Source organism: Bidens hawaiensis, unplaced genomic scaffold, assembly GCF_021521415.1.
Source record: "Bidens hawaiensis isolate Kalapana, Puna unplaced genomic scaffold, B.hawaiensis_p1.1 tig00012085_1, whole genome shotgun sequence".
Lineage (NCBI taxonomy): Eukaryota > Viridiplantae > Streptophyta > Magnoliopsida > Asterales > Asteraceae > Bidens > Bidens hawaiensis.
The window spans coordinates 9,198-24,819 of NW_027491971.1; the positions used below are offsets into that span (position 1 = coordinate 9,198).

Here is a 15,622-nt window from a genome sequence, read left to right on the forward strand (position 1 = left end):
ATAGTGAGTGATTCTTGAATTTCTGTCAACCTTTAAACAAACACAACGCACATGTGATTATTATCTCGGTATATGTGCTAGACTTTCAAGTAGGTTGTTTGCTTATATTTATTTTATCTCCTTTGTGCACAATAGTTGACATCCAAGTTCATACAACTAAAAAAAAGTCGTGGGTCCGTCTTTGGTTGTCTTTGATCGTTGTCAGTTAACAATTTCTCTGAATGATCACCACACAGATAGTGACCCGCCTTGTTGCAAAAAAAGAAAAAAAAACTTATGTTATCTCCATACATATAGTACTTAGTCGATGATCTTCTCACACAAATGCGTTATGTTGTTTTTCAACTATGAAATCTTTCTTTTCCACCTATTAAATTATAGTTGGTCTCTATTAAGTCATCTTTACATAGTTCATAACTTGTTAACTCTCGGTCATTATTCCTTGACCGACCTCTCGCAAATCGACTAACTTAACAACAATTTATATTATTTCAACCTTAATACAATAAGGGGGTGTTTGGTAGAGGGATTTGATTGGGGAGAAATGGAATTAGAAATATTTCTTTTGTTTGTTTTCCACTTTTCATTTCTATTTCTCTTTCTATTTCTCTAAAACTAGAGAATTCCATTTCTCTTTAAAACAAAGAGAATCCATTTCTCAGCAGCCTCCTCATAGCATGTCACCACCTCGTCTCCGACCACCACCCCGTCTCCGGCCACCACCTCGTCTCCGGCCGCCACCTCGTCTCCAAGTCTGCAACCGCCACCTCGTCTCCAAGTCTGCAACCACCACCCCGTCTCCGCCGTTCGCAGTGGTGAACACAGAGATGGTAACCGGTTGATTGTGGTCGCAGGTGGGTGACAGTGGTGGTGGTAATCGACGGTGGTTGCAGGTGGCTTCTGATTATCATCATCATCATCGCCACCACAACCACCACCACAAAATCTCCAAAGAGGCAGTGATGACAGATCTGAGCCTCCTTTTTCTATATCTTATGTTCCAAAAATTTGAATCTTTTTAATTTCTTGTGTACTGTGGTTGAAGAAGGGGGTTTGGTGGCGGCAGCCGGTGGTGGTGGGCTGTGGCTGAAGAAAGAGCAGTGGTGGTGGTGCTGGTGGTGGTGGGGCTGCGGTGGTGGGTGGTGTCAGGTTGGGTGGAGGTGGGGTTGGGTATGGTAGAGTTCTCTGTTTATTTTCTCGTGTACCAAACAAGAGAAATGATTCTCATTCTCCATACCAATTCTCTTTCTCTACAATTCCATTTCCATTTCTATTTTCTCTCCATTTCCTTTCTCTGTACCAAACACCCCTAAAAGATTTGTTTTATTTACATTAAGGGAGGTTTGAAACTTGATTACCAAGTCATGATAGGTAAACCAATGAATAACATCCACGTAGGCGAATTTCAAGGGAAAGTAAAAATAAACATACAATTTGATTGTTTTTTATTTTGAGAAAATAAATATAAATAAACCTCCCCAAATCCTTCTTACTTTCAATTGATTACGATCTCCTTCAATTCAATTTTGCTCTAAAAATTATTTGATTTTGGTTCAATCTCAAATCTACGACGGCGGCAATGGACGGCGGAGGACGTGGCGGCGTATACAACCCGAGGACTGTGGAAGAAGTTTACAGAGATTATCAAGGCCGTCGTAACGCCTTCATTAAAGCTCTCACCACCGGTAAAGCCTTTCCTCATCAATTACTTATCTGCTGCCTGCTATTATGTTTTATTCATCAATTTATTTAGGGTTTCTATTACTACAATTCTGATTGTCTAATTTGTATTCCTATTTCTCCTCCTGCAGATGTTGAACGATTTTACCGCCAATGCGATCCAGGTTTGTATCACCCCTTAGGGTTTTTGTTTTCTGCCTATTATAATTAATCGGATTTTGTAAAGAAGAAAATAAATATATATATATATATATATAAATGTCAAGTCTGTTTTATTTTAATTTTCCGATTTAATTTAACATTCTAGTACAATACAGTTATATCGTTGAGGTACAAAGTATATACCTATATAATATAACCTCTTTAATTACTATACTCTTTTCTTTCTTATCTCTAAGATTGCTAGTCTGCATCTCCTAACACTGAATGATTCTATATTATATTAAGTGAATTGTTGGGATAGCAAATCAGAAGAGTGAATTTGAATTATTTGATAACTATTAAACCGATATGGAAGTATCTATTTTACTCGTTTCGTTAATAAAGCTTGTAGCTTTTTTAGCTTTGTTTTACAAATAAGCTTAACTTGGTGTTTGGTTTATCTTTTTAAGCTTATGCTTATTAGCTTATATAAGCTCATTTGAAGAAGCTTATTTGAAGATGTTTTTTAGCTTATTTGAAGAAGATTATTTGTGTAAGGGAGTAAGTTACTCATTTGTCCTCAATTGGTGGTGGATTAATAGTTATTGAAGCAACTTATTAGTCTTACAAATTAAATAATGGTGGATTTAACAACTTATTAAGATGCATAATTAACATGTAGAATGTAAGCTAGTTTAAACACTTAAAAAGAGTTTATCAAATAATAGAAAATAAGCTATAAGCTACTTTAAAATATAAGCATAAGCAACAAATTAAAAACTAGGCCAAGCACCCCAAGAAAAAAATTTGTTTTTTTTTTCGATTTGATGGAGCTACAAATTTCTGAAGCAATGTAATTTCGTTTCTTTAGTTGATATTTTTTTCACAGGCAAGGTCTGTTTTTTTTCATTCCGTCATGGAATGGAATTACAAATTACAATGTAATTCGGTTATATAATGCATTAAGGTATTAGTCTTTGTTCTACTAGACAACAAAGATCACATTTTTTTCGCTTTGTTCAAATAAAATCGTTCGTAACATATATTTTCATGCAATTTCAAAACTTTTAACTAAACTAGTTATTATTTTTCTTCAATAACCATGAAATTTCCTTTTTATATTATAATAATCTTACTATATTAGTTAAGGCTTTATTTTGTTTTTTTTTTTGTTAATTTTAGTTTGTATAATTCATACAAAATTCTGGTAACTTTTATCTAATAATGTATAAAGTAGAAACAAGATTAGATGTTGTTCTAAATGTTTATGCATAGTATAAAACGTGTATGTTAATGCTCATTCTGTTCCTTTATGCTCATTCTATTATTGTCAAGTTTAGATCTTTGTAGCTCCATTCCAGTCAACCAAATGAACCTTAAATAAATGTTAGGAATAGGGAAAATGATTAGAAGATCAACTAAATCGTTCAAAATTATTGTTTTCTGAACCTTATAAGGTTCGTTGCATATATGTAACATACACTTGGATTCTTTTTAGTTCAACTGTCTTAAAAGTTCTATTTTTTTTTAATTTTATAATTGTTTGTACTTTGTATTAATCCATTTTTCAGAGAAAAAAAACCTTTGCTTGTATGGGTTCCCTAGTGAACAATGGGAAGTCAACTTACCAGCTGAAGAGGTGCCTCCAGAGCTCCCGGAACCAGCATTAGGAATCAACTTTGCACGAGATGGAATGCCGGAACATGAATGGTTGTCTCTGGTTGCTGTCCATAGTGATGCATGGCTACTTTCTGTGGCGTATTATTTTGGTGCAAGGTTCGGTTTTGACAAATCAGACAGGTATATCTTTTTTTCAAATAGGAATTGCAATAAACCAAAAAATAAAAAAAAAGAACCATTTGAAAAAGAGAAAAGTGCATCAAATAACATCTAATAATAAATAAATAAATAAACAATTTAGTGTTATTATTAATATATCTAGATTTAGTATATTAAAAAAATTATTTGCTATAAAAAACAATCATAGTTGGTTGCTAGAAAAAAAATGTTGCTATTTTGACAACAAAAAAAGTAAAATAAAATCGAAGTATGATGTAGCCATTCTTGATTTTTTTGTGAATTTTCAATTTCTCGTTGCTGGTTATTATGTTTTTTTGATGAAATTTATTGTAAAATCACAGTAACCTTTAATGGCTTCTTGAAAAAGTGTGTTTTGTTTAGGTTCAGTTTTTTGTTGACTAAGTTTTATTATAGATTATTATGTTATGTTTTTGTATAATCATGTTTTGTTTATGTTCAGTTTTTGCAGTTTAGTACTTTATTATGTTTTATACTCCAACTATTGAATTAGAATGCAGTGAATTAATTTTGCGGAAATTAATATCATATACATATGTTTAATTTTCTTGAAGGGTTGGGCCAAATTACTTTTCTTACGAGTAATTGTTATATTTTCTAATGCAGGAAACGTCTTTTTAATATGATAAATGATCTCCCAACTGTCTTTGAGGTTGTGGCTGGACATTGCAAGAAACAGACAATTGAAAAATCCTCCATCTCTAATCATAGCAGCACTAAATCCAAGTCAAACACAAAAGGGGTAAATATCCTTACTTCCATAGAATTTTTTGTTCATACTTTTTAGTAATTTACCTACCTGCTGCCGCTCTCATCAACACAACCTTAATTTGCAGTTCAATTTCATTAACTATCAGTCATTCATGCATGTTAGTTGTGCATTTTTTTGTTATCCTCTTAGGCACGTTAATAGGAAATATTAACTTCAACTTGGTTATGGAAAGTTATTACTTTCTCTTTAATAATATTTGTAGCGTATCATAACTTCAAGCTGCTTATGTTACTCCGTGCAGAGAGGATCTGAATCTCAGATGAAATACTCAAAGATGCAAGGAAAAGAAGAAGAAGAAGATGATGAACCGGAGTATGAAGATGAAGATGAACATGGAGATACGCTGTGTGGAGCTTGTGGGGAGAATTATGCATCTGATGAATTCTGGATCTGCTGTGACATATGTGAGAGGTGGTTTCATGGCAAGTGTGTGAAAATCACACCTGCGAGAGCTGAACACATAAAACATTACAAGTGTCCTTCATGTAGCAGCAATAAGCGAGCACGCCCATGATTGCCACCAGCATCCCTATTTAATCGTCTTCTTGTCTTGTTTACTGAGATGATTTTGAGACTGTATTTGTAGCTTCTAGTATGATCGATCTACTATTTAGACTCGTTGAGTCCTAGTTTATGATAACAGTCTCTCTTCTTTGAAACTTATGTTACAACTTAGAAGTAATGTCTTCTTTTGCATGTTATCTATGTGTTAACTGTCTTGATTTCCATCAATTTTTAAAGCGTTGAATCTGTGCTAAGTGCTCTGAAACCAAACCATAGCAACACAGAAACTTGATAAACACTAAACCTAAGGACCGGATTGGTTTAGCCTGGGTTGGTTCGTGTGAATGGTGTTGTGACTTGTGTGGTTGAAGAAATTCTTCCATGGAGGACGGTTTTCAAATCTAAGAAATTCATCTGGATGTGGTGTTAGTTTGGAAAAGTGGTCCCTTAAAGGTAGTGTTTTATCAAGTTATTAGTGGTTTTATTAAGTTGTTTAAAACATCAGTTGAATATCTTGAAAGAACAATCTTTACCTCTATCTAACACAGTAAAAATTACATAGAGGTAAAATTTCAAACATCAGTAAAAAATCAGTATGGATGTAAATATGATTTTGTTATTGTCGTTATTAATAGGCAGGTAGCTATGGTTTTGGTTATAAAGATAGTTGTTAATCCATCCCTAAACAATTGAAATAAAAAGACAAAATGGCAAAACAAGTCCTTTATGTTTTCATAGTTTTTCAATAGTCGTTCTTTGAAAAACTTAATGACTGAAATTATATTCTGTGTTCCCAAAATGTTTCACATTACGTCATTTTCCATTAACCCAGTTAAATTTTTTCGTTAACTTTGAGCATGTGCAAGCATGTGAGGGTAGTGTTGTAAATTTACATATTTATTTATTAATTAGAAATGAATTAAATAAATATATATTTTAAAAACAAATAACTCTCTCTCTCTACAATCCATATGCATCATCATCTTCTTCTTTGTCTCTCTAACATCGAAAACCACCACCACCCACCAAGCACCACATGCCACCTTCGCCACCACCACTCTTCACCTGCCACAGCGACCATCAACCGAAAAGCCTCACCGTTAAATCTCTCTACAATCCATATGATAACGCCTCACCGGAAAGCCGATAAGTTGTCGCAGGTGATCCAACAACTGCTCAAAACCAAATCCATCTTCATAAAACATCTCATATCCGGAATGTGGACGGCCAAATAAAAAATCTCAATAAACAATCCAGAAGACAGAACCCAATAAAAAATCCGACATACTAATCGGTACCGGGCGTAAACCCGACCCAAATCCATCTTCATAAAACATCTCATATCCGGTATGCGGACGGCCACTAAAGACGATAACCGGGTCGCCGGAGCTCTTATTGTCAAGGGTGTTATACATATCAGATGCCGAAAATGGGTTCGGTGAGAGTCCGAGAGAGTGGGTTCGGGTTATGAATCTCTTCAATGAATGCACCGTTGCAATCGGAGCAAAAGACAGATTCAGTGAATCGGCCGCATCTGTAGCACCAGTTGTGATATCCGTGGTGGTGGTGATAGGCGGAGATGGTGGTGGTGGCAGGACGATGCGAAATATGATTTTAGTTATTAAGTTTTTTAAATGATGAGTATTGAAAAAACATGAAAACACAAAAGACATATTTTGTCAAATAAAAATGAACAGGGCATCATCATGTGTCTTAGTTGGAGGCCTGGGAAAGAAAGAGGATGGGCTTATCCTGTCACGGGCTCATGGCCTCAATTAATTGATTAATTTATTTATTGGTAAACGGAAGGAAGGAAATAAAGTAGAATATTATCTTTAGTTCTGTTAGGGGTTGGGTACTTTACTTATGAAGAGCAAAGACAAAAGCGGGTGGTGAGAACATAATAACGTGTCCGCGGCAGGGAGACAGACAGGGTCAAAGTTAATAATAATAATAATAATAATTTGTAAAACTAATGTATCAATTAAATTGACACCTGTTTTGTACGTAATCAATCCACCACGAACACTGCAATTACCCACAACACAAATCAAATAAATAAATAAATAAATAATAGCTGAATATCAACAACATAAATAAATAAATCAATCGAATCTGGATGAGTGAAGAAGCAATCTAAAACCTCCTCCTTTTACCGGAAGCAACCCAAAGTAAGCAACCCCACCGCCCATATCATTTTATCAATCTCTAGACCCTTCTTCGATTAATAATTAATAAAAAGGCCCAGCAGCAAATCATATTCAACTTCAACTCCCAAAAAGAAATCATGTCGTTGAGCAATGAAGACACTGATGATTACCAACCAATGGCTTTCAAACAGAGGTTAAAAGATCGATCCAGGGTATACGCTTCTGCTTCTGCTTCTGCTTTTTATTATCTACCTTCTCTTTGTTGATTGATTGATTGATTGTATAGAGAGTTGCCGAGACTAAAGAGAAAACCAAGGAGATCCTCTCCAAACAAGCTGTTAAGATCGCTGAAGAACATGAAAGCTTCATCACTAAGGTTAATATACTCTTACCAATTATTTAATTCTTTCCTTTCCTTTCCTTGTATTTATCTATCTTAGATTAATAATACTGTATTCACATAACAACAACAACAACATGTACATGTATCTTCAATTTAATACTACCAGGTTACTCACTTTATGGGTGTCTTTGCATTTGGGGGATTTTGCTTTATTCTCGGTGCAAGTAAGTCAAATATTTATATAATAATAATAATAATAATGTCTTTCTTCTTCATTTACCATTCTGAAATTTTCCAATACATTTCAGGACCCCAAGATATCCGATACGTTTACTGTTTGTTTTATATTACCTTTGTTCCACTTAGGTGGATTTATTATCGCTACAAGAAGTGGCATTATTACTTGCTCGTAAGTTGTTTCCTAACTTTTAATATTACGTTTGTTCCACAGTTTAACTCTTTTTCATATCTTTTGCAGGATTTTTGCTACTATGCTAATACCATCTTCTTGATCATGCTTTTGTTTTATCCTAGAAATGAAAAGCTTTTCATGGTTTGCTTCTCCTTTGCAGAGGTATCTAGCTATGTATTGATATTAATTTGCATTTTGTTTTCGTCAACTTATCCATCTATCATCATCTTGGTTATTTGCAGGGTCCACTAGCATGGGCGTTAATCGTTTGGCGTTGTAGTCTAGTCTTTAGCTCTGTGGACAAACTCGTAAGCGTCCTCATACATCTTTTACCAGGTTAGTTAATACTCAATTTCATATGTTACGCTTGTTATCTGTTTGCATGTTTTTAGCTTATAAATGTTGAATCAGTTATGTGTATGCTTTCATTATTACAGGCGTTGTCTTCTTTACCATACGGTGGTGGGACCCAGCCTTCTTTGAAGCAATGCACCCGGAAGGAACCGCACGTAGGGCTTCATGGCCTTACGTTGGAAACAAATCATTTTTGTGGCAATGGTTATTTATGGTCCCGTTAATTGCTTATTGCCTCTGGCAAGCTCTTTATTTTCTGATCGTCAATGTTCTTCGAAGACAGAGGTTATTAAGAGATCCTGAAGTCATGACTTCTTACAGGTTATCTTTCTTAATTTTCCTTTAATTTTTTATGTATTTAGTTAATTGGTTAAAAATAATACGGTAACGGTCAGGGGCTTATATGTTGGTTCAGCAGAAGTACACATTTTTTTTGTCAACAATTGACCAGATATATGATATAATCACAAATAAGTAGCTAGCTACCTTCTTAAATGCTGCCCTATATGGGATGCTACTCAGTAAATGCAGTGAACACTACTAGTATTTGTAAAGTACATTAAACTAGACTTTACCTGGCCCATTATCATTGTATATTTATTGGTATAATTAGGCTATGTGTAGTGGAGGGGCTACAATTGGGGGCGAATTGTGACACGTGGCGCCCAGTCAGCAAAGGGGGCGAATTTGTTTTTGGGGTGTAATGGTGTAGGGGCTACAAGTTGGGCCCACAGTATCTTTTTTTTATTATTTTCTTTTTATAATTAAACTAATCAAATAAAAACCAATTTCTTCAAATAATTAATTAAAAATGCATTAAAATTAAAAAGAAATACAAAAAAAATACATAACTAAAAAAAATACATAACTAAAAATATAAAAAAAACATATAGCTCGGTTGGCGTACATGTTTAGTTTTGGGTCGGGAAATTGTAACGGATAGCTCGGTTGGTTTAGGTTCATTGGGTTCCATTGTAAGTTCACGTTCGGTTGGTTTTGCGAACCATGATGTTGACCGAAAGGAGGGAATGGGTGGTTCGGTTGGTTCGGGTTGTTTCTATGATTCATTTTGCATATACATATATATATACACACACAACATATATACATATACACACACACATATATATATATATATATATATATATATATATATATATCACACACACAACATATATACATATACATATACATATACATATACATATACATATATACACACACAACATATATACATATACATATATATACACACACATACATATAATATAATAATAATATTTATTCTTCTTCCACGGCGATAAAAACCCCCCGCCCCCGCCCCTTTTCACCCAAAAATCGCCCGGGGGGGGGGGGTGTTCGCGCCCAAAATCGCCCAAATCTACGCCCCATTACACATAGCCTTAAAGACTTGTTTTCGCAAGTGGATCATTATGTTGACTTTTGGGGCTAATTGAAAAAAAATGAATAATAACTGATGGTAATATATAACAGGGAGCTTTCTAAAAAGGCACAAAAGGCGAACAACTTGTGGTGGCGATTAAGCGGTTTGCTTGGAGATCAAAACCGTCCTTTTATGTATATTCTTCTGCAAGGCCTTTTCACTGTTGCAACAACCGCACTGACGGTCCCTATATTTCTGTCATATGAATTGCACCTTGCTTTCCAAATACTCAAGGTTTCAGCAACCGTATGGAATGGTGGTTCCTTCTTACTTGAAGTCATGCCAAGACAAGTTGTTCTCAAGGAGAAGAAGAAACTGAAGGTGGTGCAGCCGCCTATGCAAGAACAAGAACAAGAACATGAACAAAACCCGAGTCATGATACACCAGCAGCTGAGGTAAACCATGTTTCTGAAATGCATGTTTCAACATGATAGTTGAACTTCCATTTTGTGTTCTATTTGTTTTGCTTATATTGTTAGTGGTTGCTTGGTTTTGTGTACATTATAATTATAATTATAATTATAGTTATAGACCTGGTTGAAAGGAAAATGTTTATGTATTATGCTGTTAAATGTGTACTCATTTGTTCATGCTTTATGCTTGCTTAACTAACTTTTGAGCATTAAGTAAAGTAGTTATGTGCTGATTCTGCACATTGAGTCTCTTATACCTAACCACATGACAATTAAACACTTCTAACAAGTTGCCAGTCAATGGTTGCTATAGGAGTAGGTCTATTCATAGCCAAGTAACGTGTGTATGTCTCTATGCGACAATTTAGTAAATCGGTTTGGCAATATGTCTGTGGACGATAGAGACAATATAGTACATCGTTTTGGCAATCCGTTTGTGGATGATAAGCTGTGGACATGTTCAAAGCCACACCTTACTTCAGTACAACAAACAAAATCATTTCAAATTTGACCAAGGAAATTGGGGTCCCAAGTAGAAATAATGGTAGATGGACGTACAATCATCAAGTTCAATTTTTAGTGAAGTTAAAACTATCTACATCGATGGTGTCCAACAGCATCACCCCTCCCCGCCCTGCCTGTTGTCGCCTTTCCCAACCCAACCCTCACAAACCACCAAGAGAATACCCCCAAGGTCACAGTGCAATGCTCCGTCTCTTAGTTTTTGTGTAAAATGTAAATATATCTTTGAAAAATATGAGCGCACACTTCCTTGATACATGCTTGGTCAAAGAGAAATTCTATATGATGCATAGCAAAGCCCATCGCAATAAATAACGTTTTGGTAAGAATCGTGATGAATGGTTAGGTTACAAAAAAAAAAAAAAATATTGAGATACTGGTTACAAGACGGAAAATCTTATAATATTGGCTTGGGTGTTACATAGCGAGCAAGAAAGCCTTTTGTTACTGTTGCACGCTTGTTGTCACTGAGCCTTTTGATTGTTATAGGGTACGTTTAAGTTTCGGGACGCATTTGAATTACTGAATGCACTTTATTTTTTGAAAGTGTGTTGTTTGATTGCATATCGAATATTTATTTTTGTAAGACAAATGGTACAGAAAAGCGTAAATCCATACTACAATCGTTTTTGTTTTGAACAACATACATATAGGTATACATAAAAACTGAACCTAATGGAAAACCTTCTCTACAACGTTTTTATTATATGACTACACACACAAACACTAACTCACTAGCATAACTAAAGTAGGTATCGTGACTTGAAAGCTAGTTCAGGGTTTGAAACGACCACAATACCCCTTCAAATCCAAATCCAAGATGATGATGTATGTACAAACTCGTAAGTTTGTATTTCAAGGGAAGGGCAAATTCGTAAAGTAGCAGCAAAAGCAATTCCCCATGGCCCATAGGCCCGCTAGACAGACTAGACGCTGTTTGTTTTGGGGTTGAGCCCATTATATTATGTTTTGTTTTCCATCCTCCATTCATCTTTCAGCCTCGATATAAAACTATCAGCCTTAGCATTCACATCTGGGCTTGGAAAACATATCGGCCCACAACCCGAACTCGGCCCAATTTGATCACCACCATGCAACAGATCAACACCATCATGGTCCGGTGAGCTACACACCGAGCTGTGGCAGCTCCGTATCTTAACAAAATCGCCACGGACCTCGAACAACATATCGGACACCTTAAACGGCGGTGGTGGAGGCGGAGGCATTGGAATCAATGGAGACTGTGAACCACTATTCATTACAAACTCCTCCTTTTCATTGTAACCACCGTTGCTTGTTTTCGTCGTCGGTCTAGGTGGCTTGCCTTTGCTCCTAGATCGCCCGATTTGAGGCTCCGGTTTCGATTTTAGAGGAACGATGGCGGTAGTATTATTATAACGCTTACTATTTGTTCCGGTTTTGAATAAGGTGTTCATGATTGATGATGGAGGTACTGGTGGTTGTGGTTGTGATTGTAACTGAAACCGTTTACTTTTGCCGCCAGATTTGAATATGTTGTTGAAAATTGAGTTCGGTGGTGGTGGTGGTGGAGGTGGTGGTGCAGGAACGGAGTGAATTCTCTTGTGTTTGCTTCCTTTTTTGAATAGATTGTGGAACACGGACGGAGGTGGCGGTGGAGGCGGTGGTGGTGGCAGTGCAAGTATTCGTTCGGTTTCTGGCGATTTATTTCTTAATTTGCGTTTGTTTTTTCGTTTACTCGGATTATAGATTGAGGATATAGCGGTGGCTATCTCTTTCGTAGCGTCACTTACTTTCCGTTCCAACGACTTGTGTTTATGATGCGATCGGTGCACTCTTGGTGGTGGTGGTGGCGGTGGCGGCGGCGGTGGTGACGGTGGAGGAGGATAGGATCTCAGTTTATCCTTCCCAATACTTTTGAACGAATGCTTGTATGATGAAGCAGACGGTGGTGGTGGTGGTGGTGGAGGTGGGGGTGGGGGTGGGGGTGGGGTCTGCACTAGAGGTTGTTCGGGTACTACATGTGAACTAACCACAAAAGTATCCACTGAAATTTCCTTTACATTTGAATTTTCTTTGTGTTCTTCTTCACTCCACCGCGGTAGCTGGTAATCAGGGCGGAGCGAAGAAGAACTAAACGGGATTGGTGGATACAAATTCTCATTTTCACTCACTGTACGCGTTGTAGTGTTGTTATAATACACATCCACGTCAAAATAACCTGATGGAACACTGCTACTATTATTACTACTACTCTCTGCTACAAAACTGCCAGGAGATGAAACGTCATCATTCTTATTACGAGCCATAAGACCGCAAAGAATCGCAAAAAGTACAAGGAAAATGTTAAGCGAATCCCACGTAGACTTTACATAGCCCGGTTTTAGAATATGTGAAGTATGATACAAAATAGGTGGGAGTAACAAGAAGAGAAATATCAGTGCAAGGATTGGGATAAGAATTATGAGAAACACCGGGTCGATGGGAGGTGTACGGCGGTGGTTGGTGGCTAGTGGTGGTTGTGACCAGAGGGCCGGTGGAGAGTCGTCCATGGCCATGGGTATGAGTTGGAGAGGGGTTTTGTAAACAGAAAGTTGGAGGACAAGGGATTTATATAGTGGTGGTGTGTGTAACGTTAGTAGATTTTACAATCATTTAAAACAATTGATTGTTTAGGCAATAAAACATGACATTTGTTTCTTGTATCAAATAATTTGCAAGAATATGTTTGAATAATATTAAGAAATGTATATTAATGTACACCTCAGCCTCTTAGATTATACGGACACATCACGGTATCTCTAGCTCCAATGATTTGAAAATTTCAAACCATGTGTCATGATTAATTGTACATCTAGCTTGGTTTGAAACATTCCATCCTGTAATTGGAACTCGTAACTAAATTATTATGCGTGTATTAATTACTGTTGTATAAGTGTTTTATGTACTTCAGTTTTAATGACCATTTTTCATTTTCACTCGTAACTAAACTTTATTGTCATATAAAGTTTCCTAAAATAAATAAAATAACACTTTAACTAATATCATTGGTTTTAAGGGTGTTGGCCTATAAGATTAACATCAACTCACCTTTTCTGTTTCTTTTTACCCTTTTAGAGTTGTTTCAAATATTCCATTGATATTAATAAATTAAAAGCAACTTCCTTTAATGAAGTGCACGGTGCACTATTTTCTTTTCTTTTTCTCTCTTTTGAGGGCGATGCATATTTAAAAATAAGGTTTAATTGGGTTTGAGTTTTAAGAAGTTGGATACATATCTTTGTTTTTTCAAGTGGTAAGGGTTCGAGTTCATTGATTATCAAATATGTGTGATACAAACATTTATTTGTTTATGCCAATGAGTCAAAATTATTCTTCATGCCTATTAGTAGGCTTCTACACGTGATTATGAAGCTAGAAGTGTTTCATAAAAAACAGACCAAGCTAAAGGAAAGTAGCAAAACAAATTAAATAATGTTGTGCTAATTGCTAAACGTAACTATTTAGTATTTACTTCAATTTTACTATCTGTACATCCTCCTTCAAATTATAACTGAAACCTTTTATTTTTCTTTTTGTTTCTTTTGTATAATTTTTATGTGAAGGTTGAACTTTGTAGAAAATATTGATCCTTTTATATATAACACAAACCGAACTACATCTGGATAATGGGTAAGCGAGCAACAAGCTGCGCCTCTATCCCCTTTTGAATCGCAAAGCCTATTCTATTAAATATAAATCCTTGGTTCTTCGGGCTCTGCGAGTCACTGTGGACCACCTTCTGCACCAGCTCCAAGAAGCGAACCGCCTCGGGAGCTAGGGATCCAAAAGTGTCGAAGGCAAATGGAATGAACACGTGCTGATTCTCCAAACACGATGTCTCATGCTTAGCAACCTTCCTAGACTCCGCTCTCAAAACCGCTTGTCCCGGTATGAAGCCACTGTCTCTCAGCCCCACCAACGGGGACACCCAGTGAGGTCAACACACGCATGCTTACCCCCCTGCCCAGCCAAACACAAGAACATCCGCAGGACGCAGGGTAGATCTTCCCTCACGCGGATCAGTCAAAAAGTTAACAGGTGCCTCTTTCTTGGCTGAGATCCCGACACGTTTAAGCACATCCCATAACACATCTCTAACCCAGTCATGACGATACTTGAATCCCGGCAATTCCTTACAGTGGAGGGCATGCTCACCGAATCTATCCAAACAAGCTTTTTTACAAATGGGGCATAATTCATCTGGAGGGAAAAGGGGAATCATAAGCCGATATTTAAGGATGGCTCTGTATTCAACTGCCGACATCCATTGCCCAAGACCTTCAATGGGCACAACAGTCAAAAAATCCTGGGCATGAGCCCCCTTGAGACAAGCTAAAACTGCCTTTTGTCTCGGGGTCATATCGAATCACTCCTCCAAATCATGTACGTGTTTACCATAAAGAGCACTCGCCAAGGTTTGTTGAGGTTTCTTGGGGGCGGTCTCCTTATCAGTAAAACCGCCTATATCAAACTTTGTATAATTTTTATTTGGAAGCTGAAGTCAGACTTTTTTAAAATTAAGTAGTTTTTTTAATGCTTAATCTATATGTTTAGCGCTTACAAATTCAATTCGTTGTAAATCCAAATGCTACGTTGATATACTACTAAATCCAATGCGATTATCACCCCGTGTTTACGTGTGTATATTTCATGATGTATTGTTCCTTCTTCCCACATACAATATAAATTACATATTATTTGTTTCTTTAGTAAGTCGTAACCCAGTTACTATTGCATGATCACAACTCCCGCACGAACAAAAGTCGGATGGTAAAGCATATTGTACATGAATCTTTCATTTCATAATTCGTTTATTTAATAAGTAAACTAACATGTTTCTTATTTAAAACAAAACACTATAGTAGTTATCATTTTATGCATTTATGTTCGTTTACATGCATATATATAAATCACATGTTCCTATATAGTATATACAAATTCATTTCCTAGGCGAACAAGCATAACCTAATATCACTAGTTCTTATGTAACTGTGTTCAAATGCATGCTAGCCTAAATTTAGACGAAAGAACACAAACAAAGTCACGT

General features: G+C 36.3%; 3 protein-coding genes across 3 annotated transcripts; 2 read left to right on the forward strand and 1 right to left on the reverse strand.

Annotated features, from left to right (window-relative positions):
* The first annotated feature begins 1,452 nt into the window (after positions 1 to 1,452).
* Positions 1,453 to 5,060, forward strand: LOC143539897 (PHD finger protein ALFIN-LIKE 3-like). Its single transcript, XM_077033083.1, has 5 exons — positions 1,453 to 1,685; positions 1,812 to 1,844; positions 3,393 to 3,621; positions 4,246 to 4,381; positions 4,653 to 5,060. The coding sequence occupies exons 1-5, from the start codon at positions 1,580 to 1,582 to the stop codon at positions 4,923 to 4,925; spliced, it is 777 nt and encodes a 258-aa protein (XP_076889198.1). The 5' UTR covers positions 1,453 to 1,579; the 3' UTR covers positions 4,926 to 5,060.
* A 2,142-nt stretch (positions 5,061 to 7,202) lies between these two features.
* On the forward strand, positions 7,203 to 10,203 carry LOC143539875 (glycerophosphocholine acyltransferase 1-like). Its single transcript, XM_077033062.1, has 8 exons — positions 7,203 to 7,277; positions 7,352 to 7,441; positions 7,575 to 7,632; positions 7,717 to 7,817; positions 7,887 to 7,982; positions 8,063 to 8,156; positions 8,258 to 8,495; positions 9,669 to 10,203. The coding sequence occupies exons 1-8, from the start codon at positions 7,203 to 7,205 to the stop codon at positions 10,048 to 10,050; spliced, it is 1,134 nt and encodes a 377-aa protein (XP_076889177.1). The 3' UTR covers positions 10,051 to 10,203.
* Positions 10,204 to 11,366: 1,163 nt separating this feature from the next.
* LOC143539876 (uncharacterized) lies at positions 11,367 to 13,376 on the reverse strand. Its single transcript, XM_077033063.1, has one exon. It carries the CDS (start codon positions 13,089 to 13,091, stop codon positions 11,517 to 11,519), a length of 1,575 nt encoding a protein of 524 aa, XP_076889178.1. The 5' UTR covers positions 13,092 to 13,376; the 3' UTR covers positions 11,367 to 11,516.
* Positions 13,377 to 15,622: the final 2,246 nt, after the last annotated feature.

Coding starts and splice junctions, on each gene's coding strand:
- LOC143539897 (XM_077033083.1), top strand. CDS start 1,580: ATGGACGGCGGAGGACGTGGCGGCGTATACAACCCGAGGACTGTGGAA. Junction 3,622..4,245: donor GGTTTTGACAAATCAGACAG/GTATATCTTTTT, acceptor TTTCTAATGCAG/GAAACGTCTTTTTAATATGA. Junction 4,382..4,652: donor CCAAGTCAAACACAAAAGGG/GTAAATATCCTT, acceptor TACTCCGTGCAG/AGAGGATCTGAATCTCAGAT.
- LOC143539875 (XM_077033062.1), top strand. CDS start 7,203: ATGTCGTTGAGCAATGAAGACACTGATGATTACCAACCAATGGCTTTC. Junction 7,278..7,351: donor GGTTAAAAGATCGATCCAGG/GTATACGCTTCT, acceptor TTGATTGTATAG/AGAGTTGCCGAGACTAAAGA. Junction 7,818..7,886: donor AGTGGCATTATTACTTGCTC/GTAAGTTGTTTC, acceptor TATCTTTTGCAG/GATTTTTGCTACTATGCTAA.
- LOC143539876 (XM_077033063.1), bottom strand. CDS start 13,091: ATGGCCATGGACGACTCTCCACCGGCCCTCTGGTCACAACCACCACTA.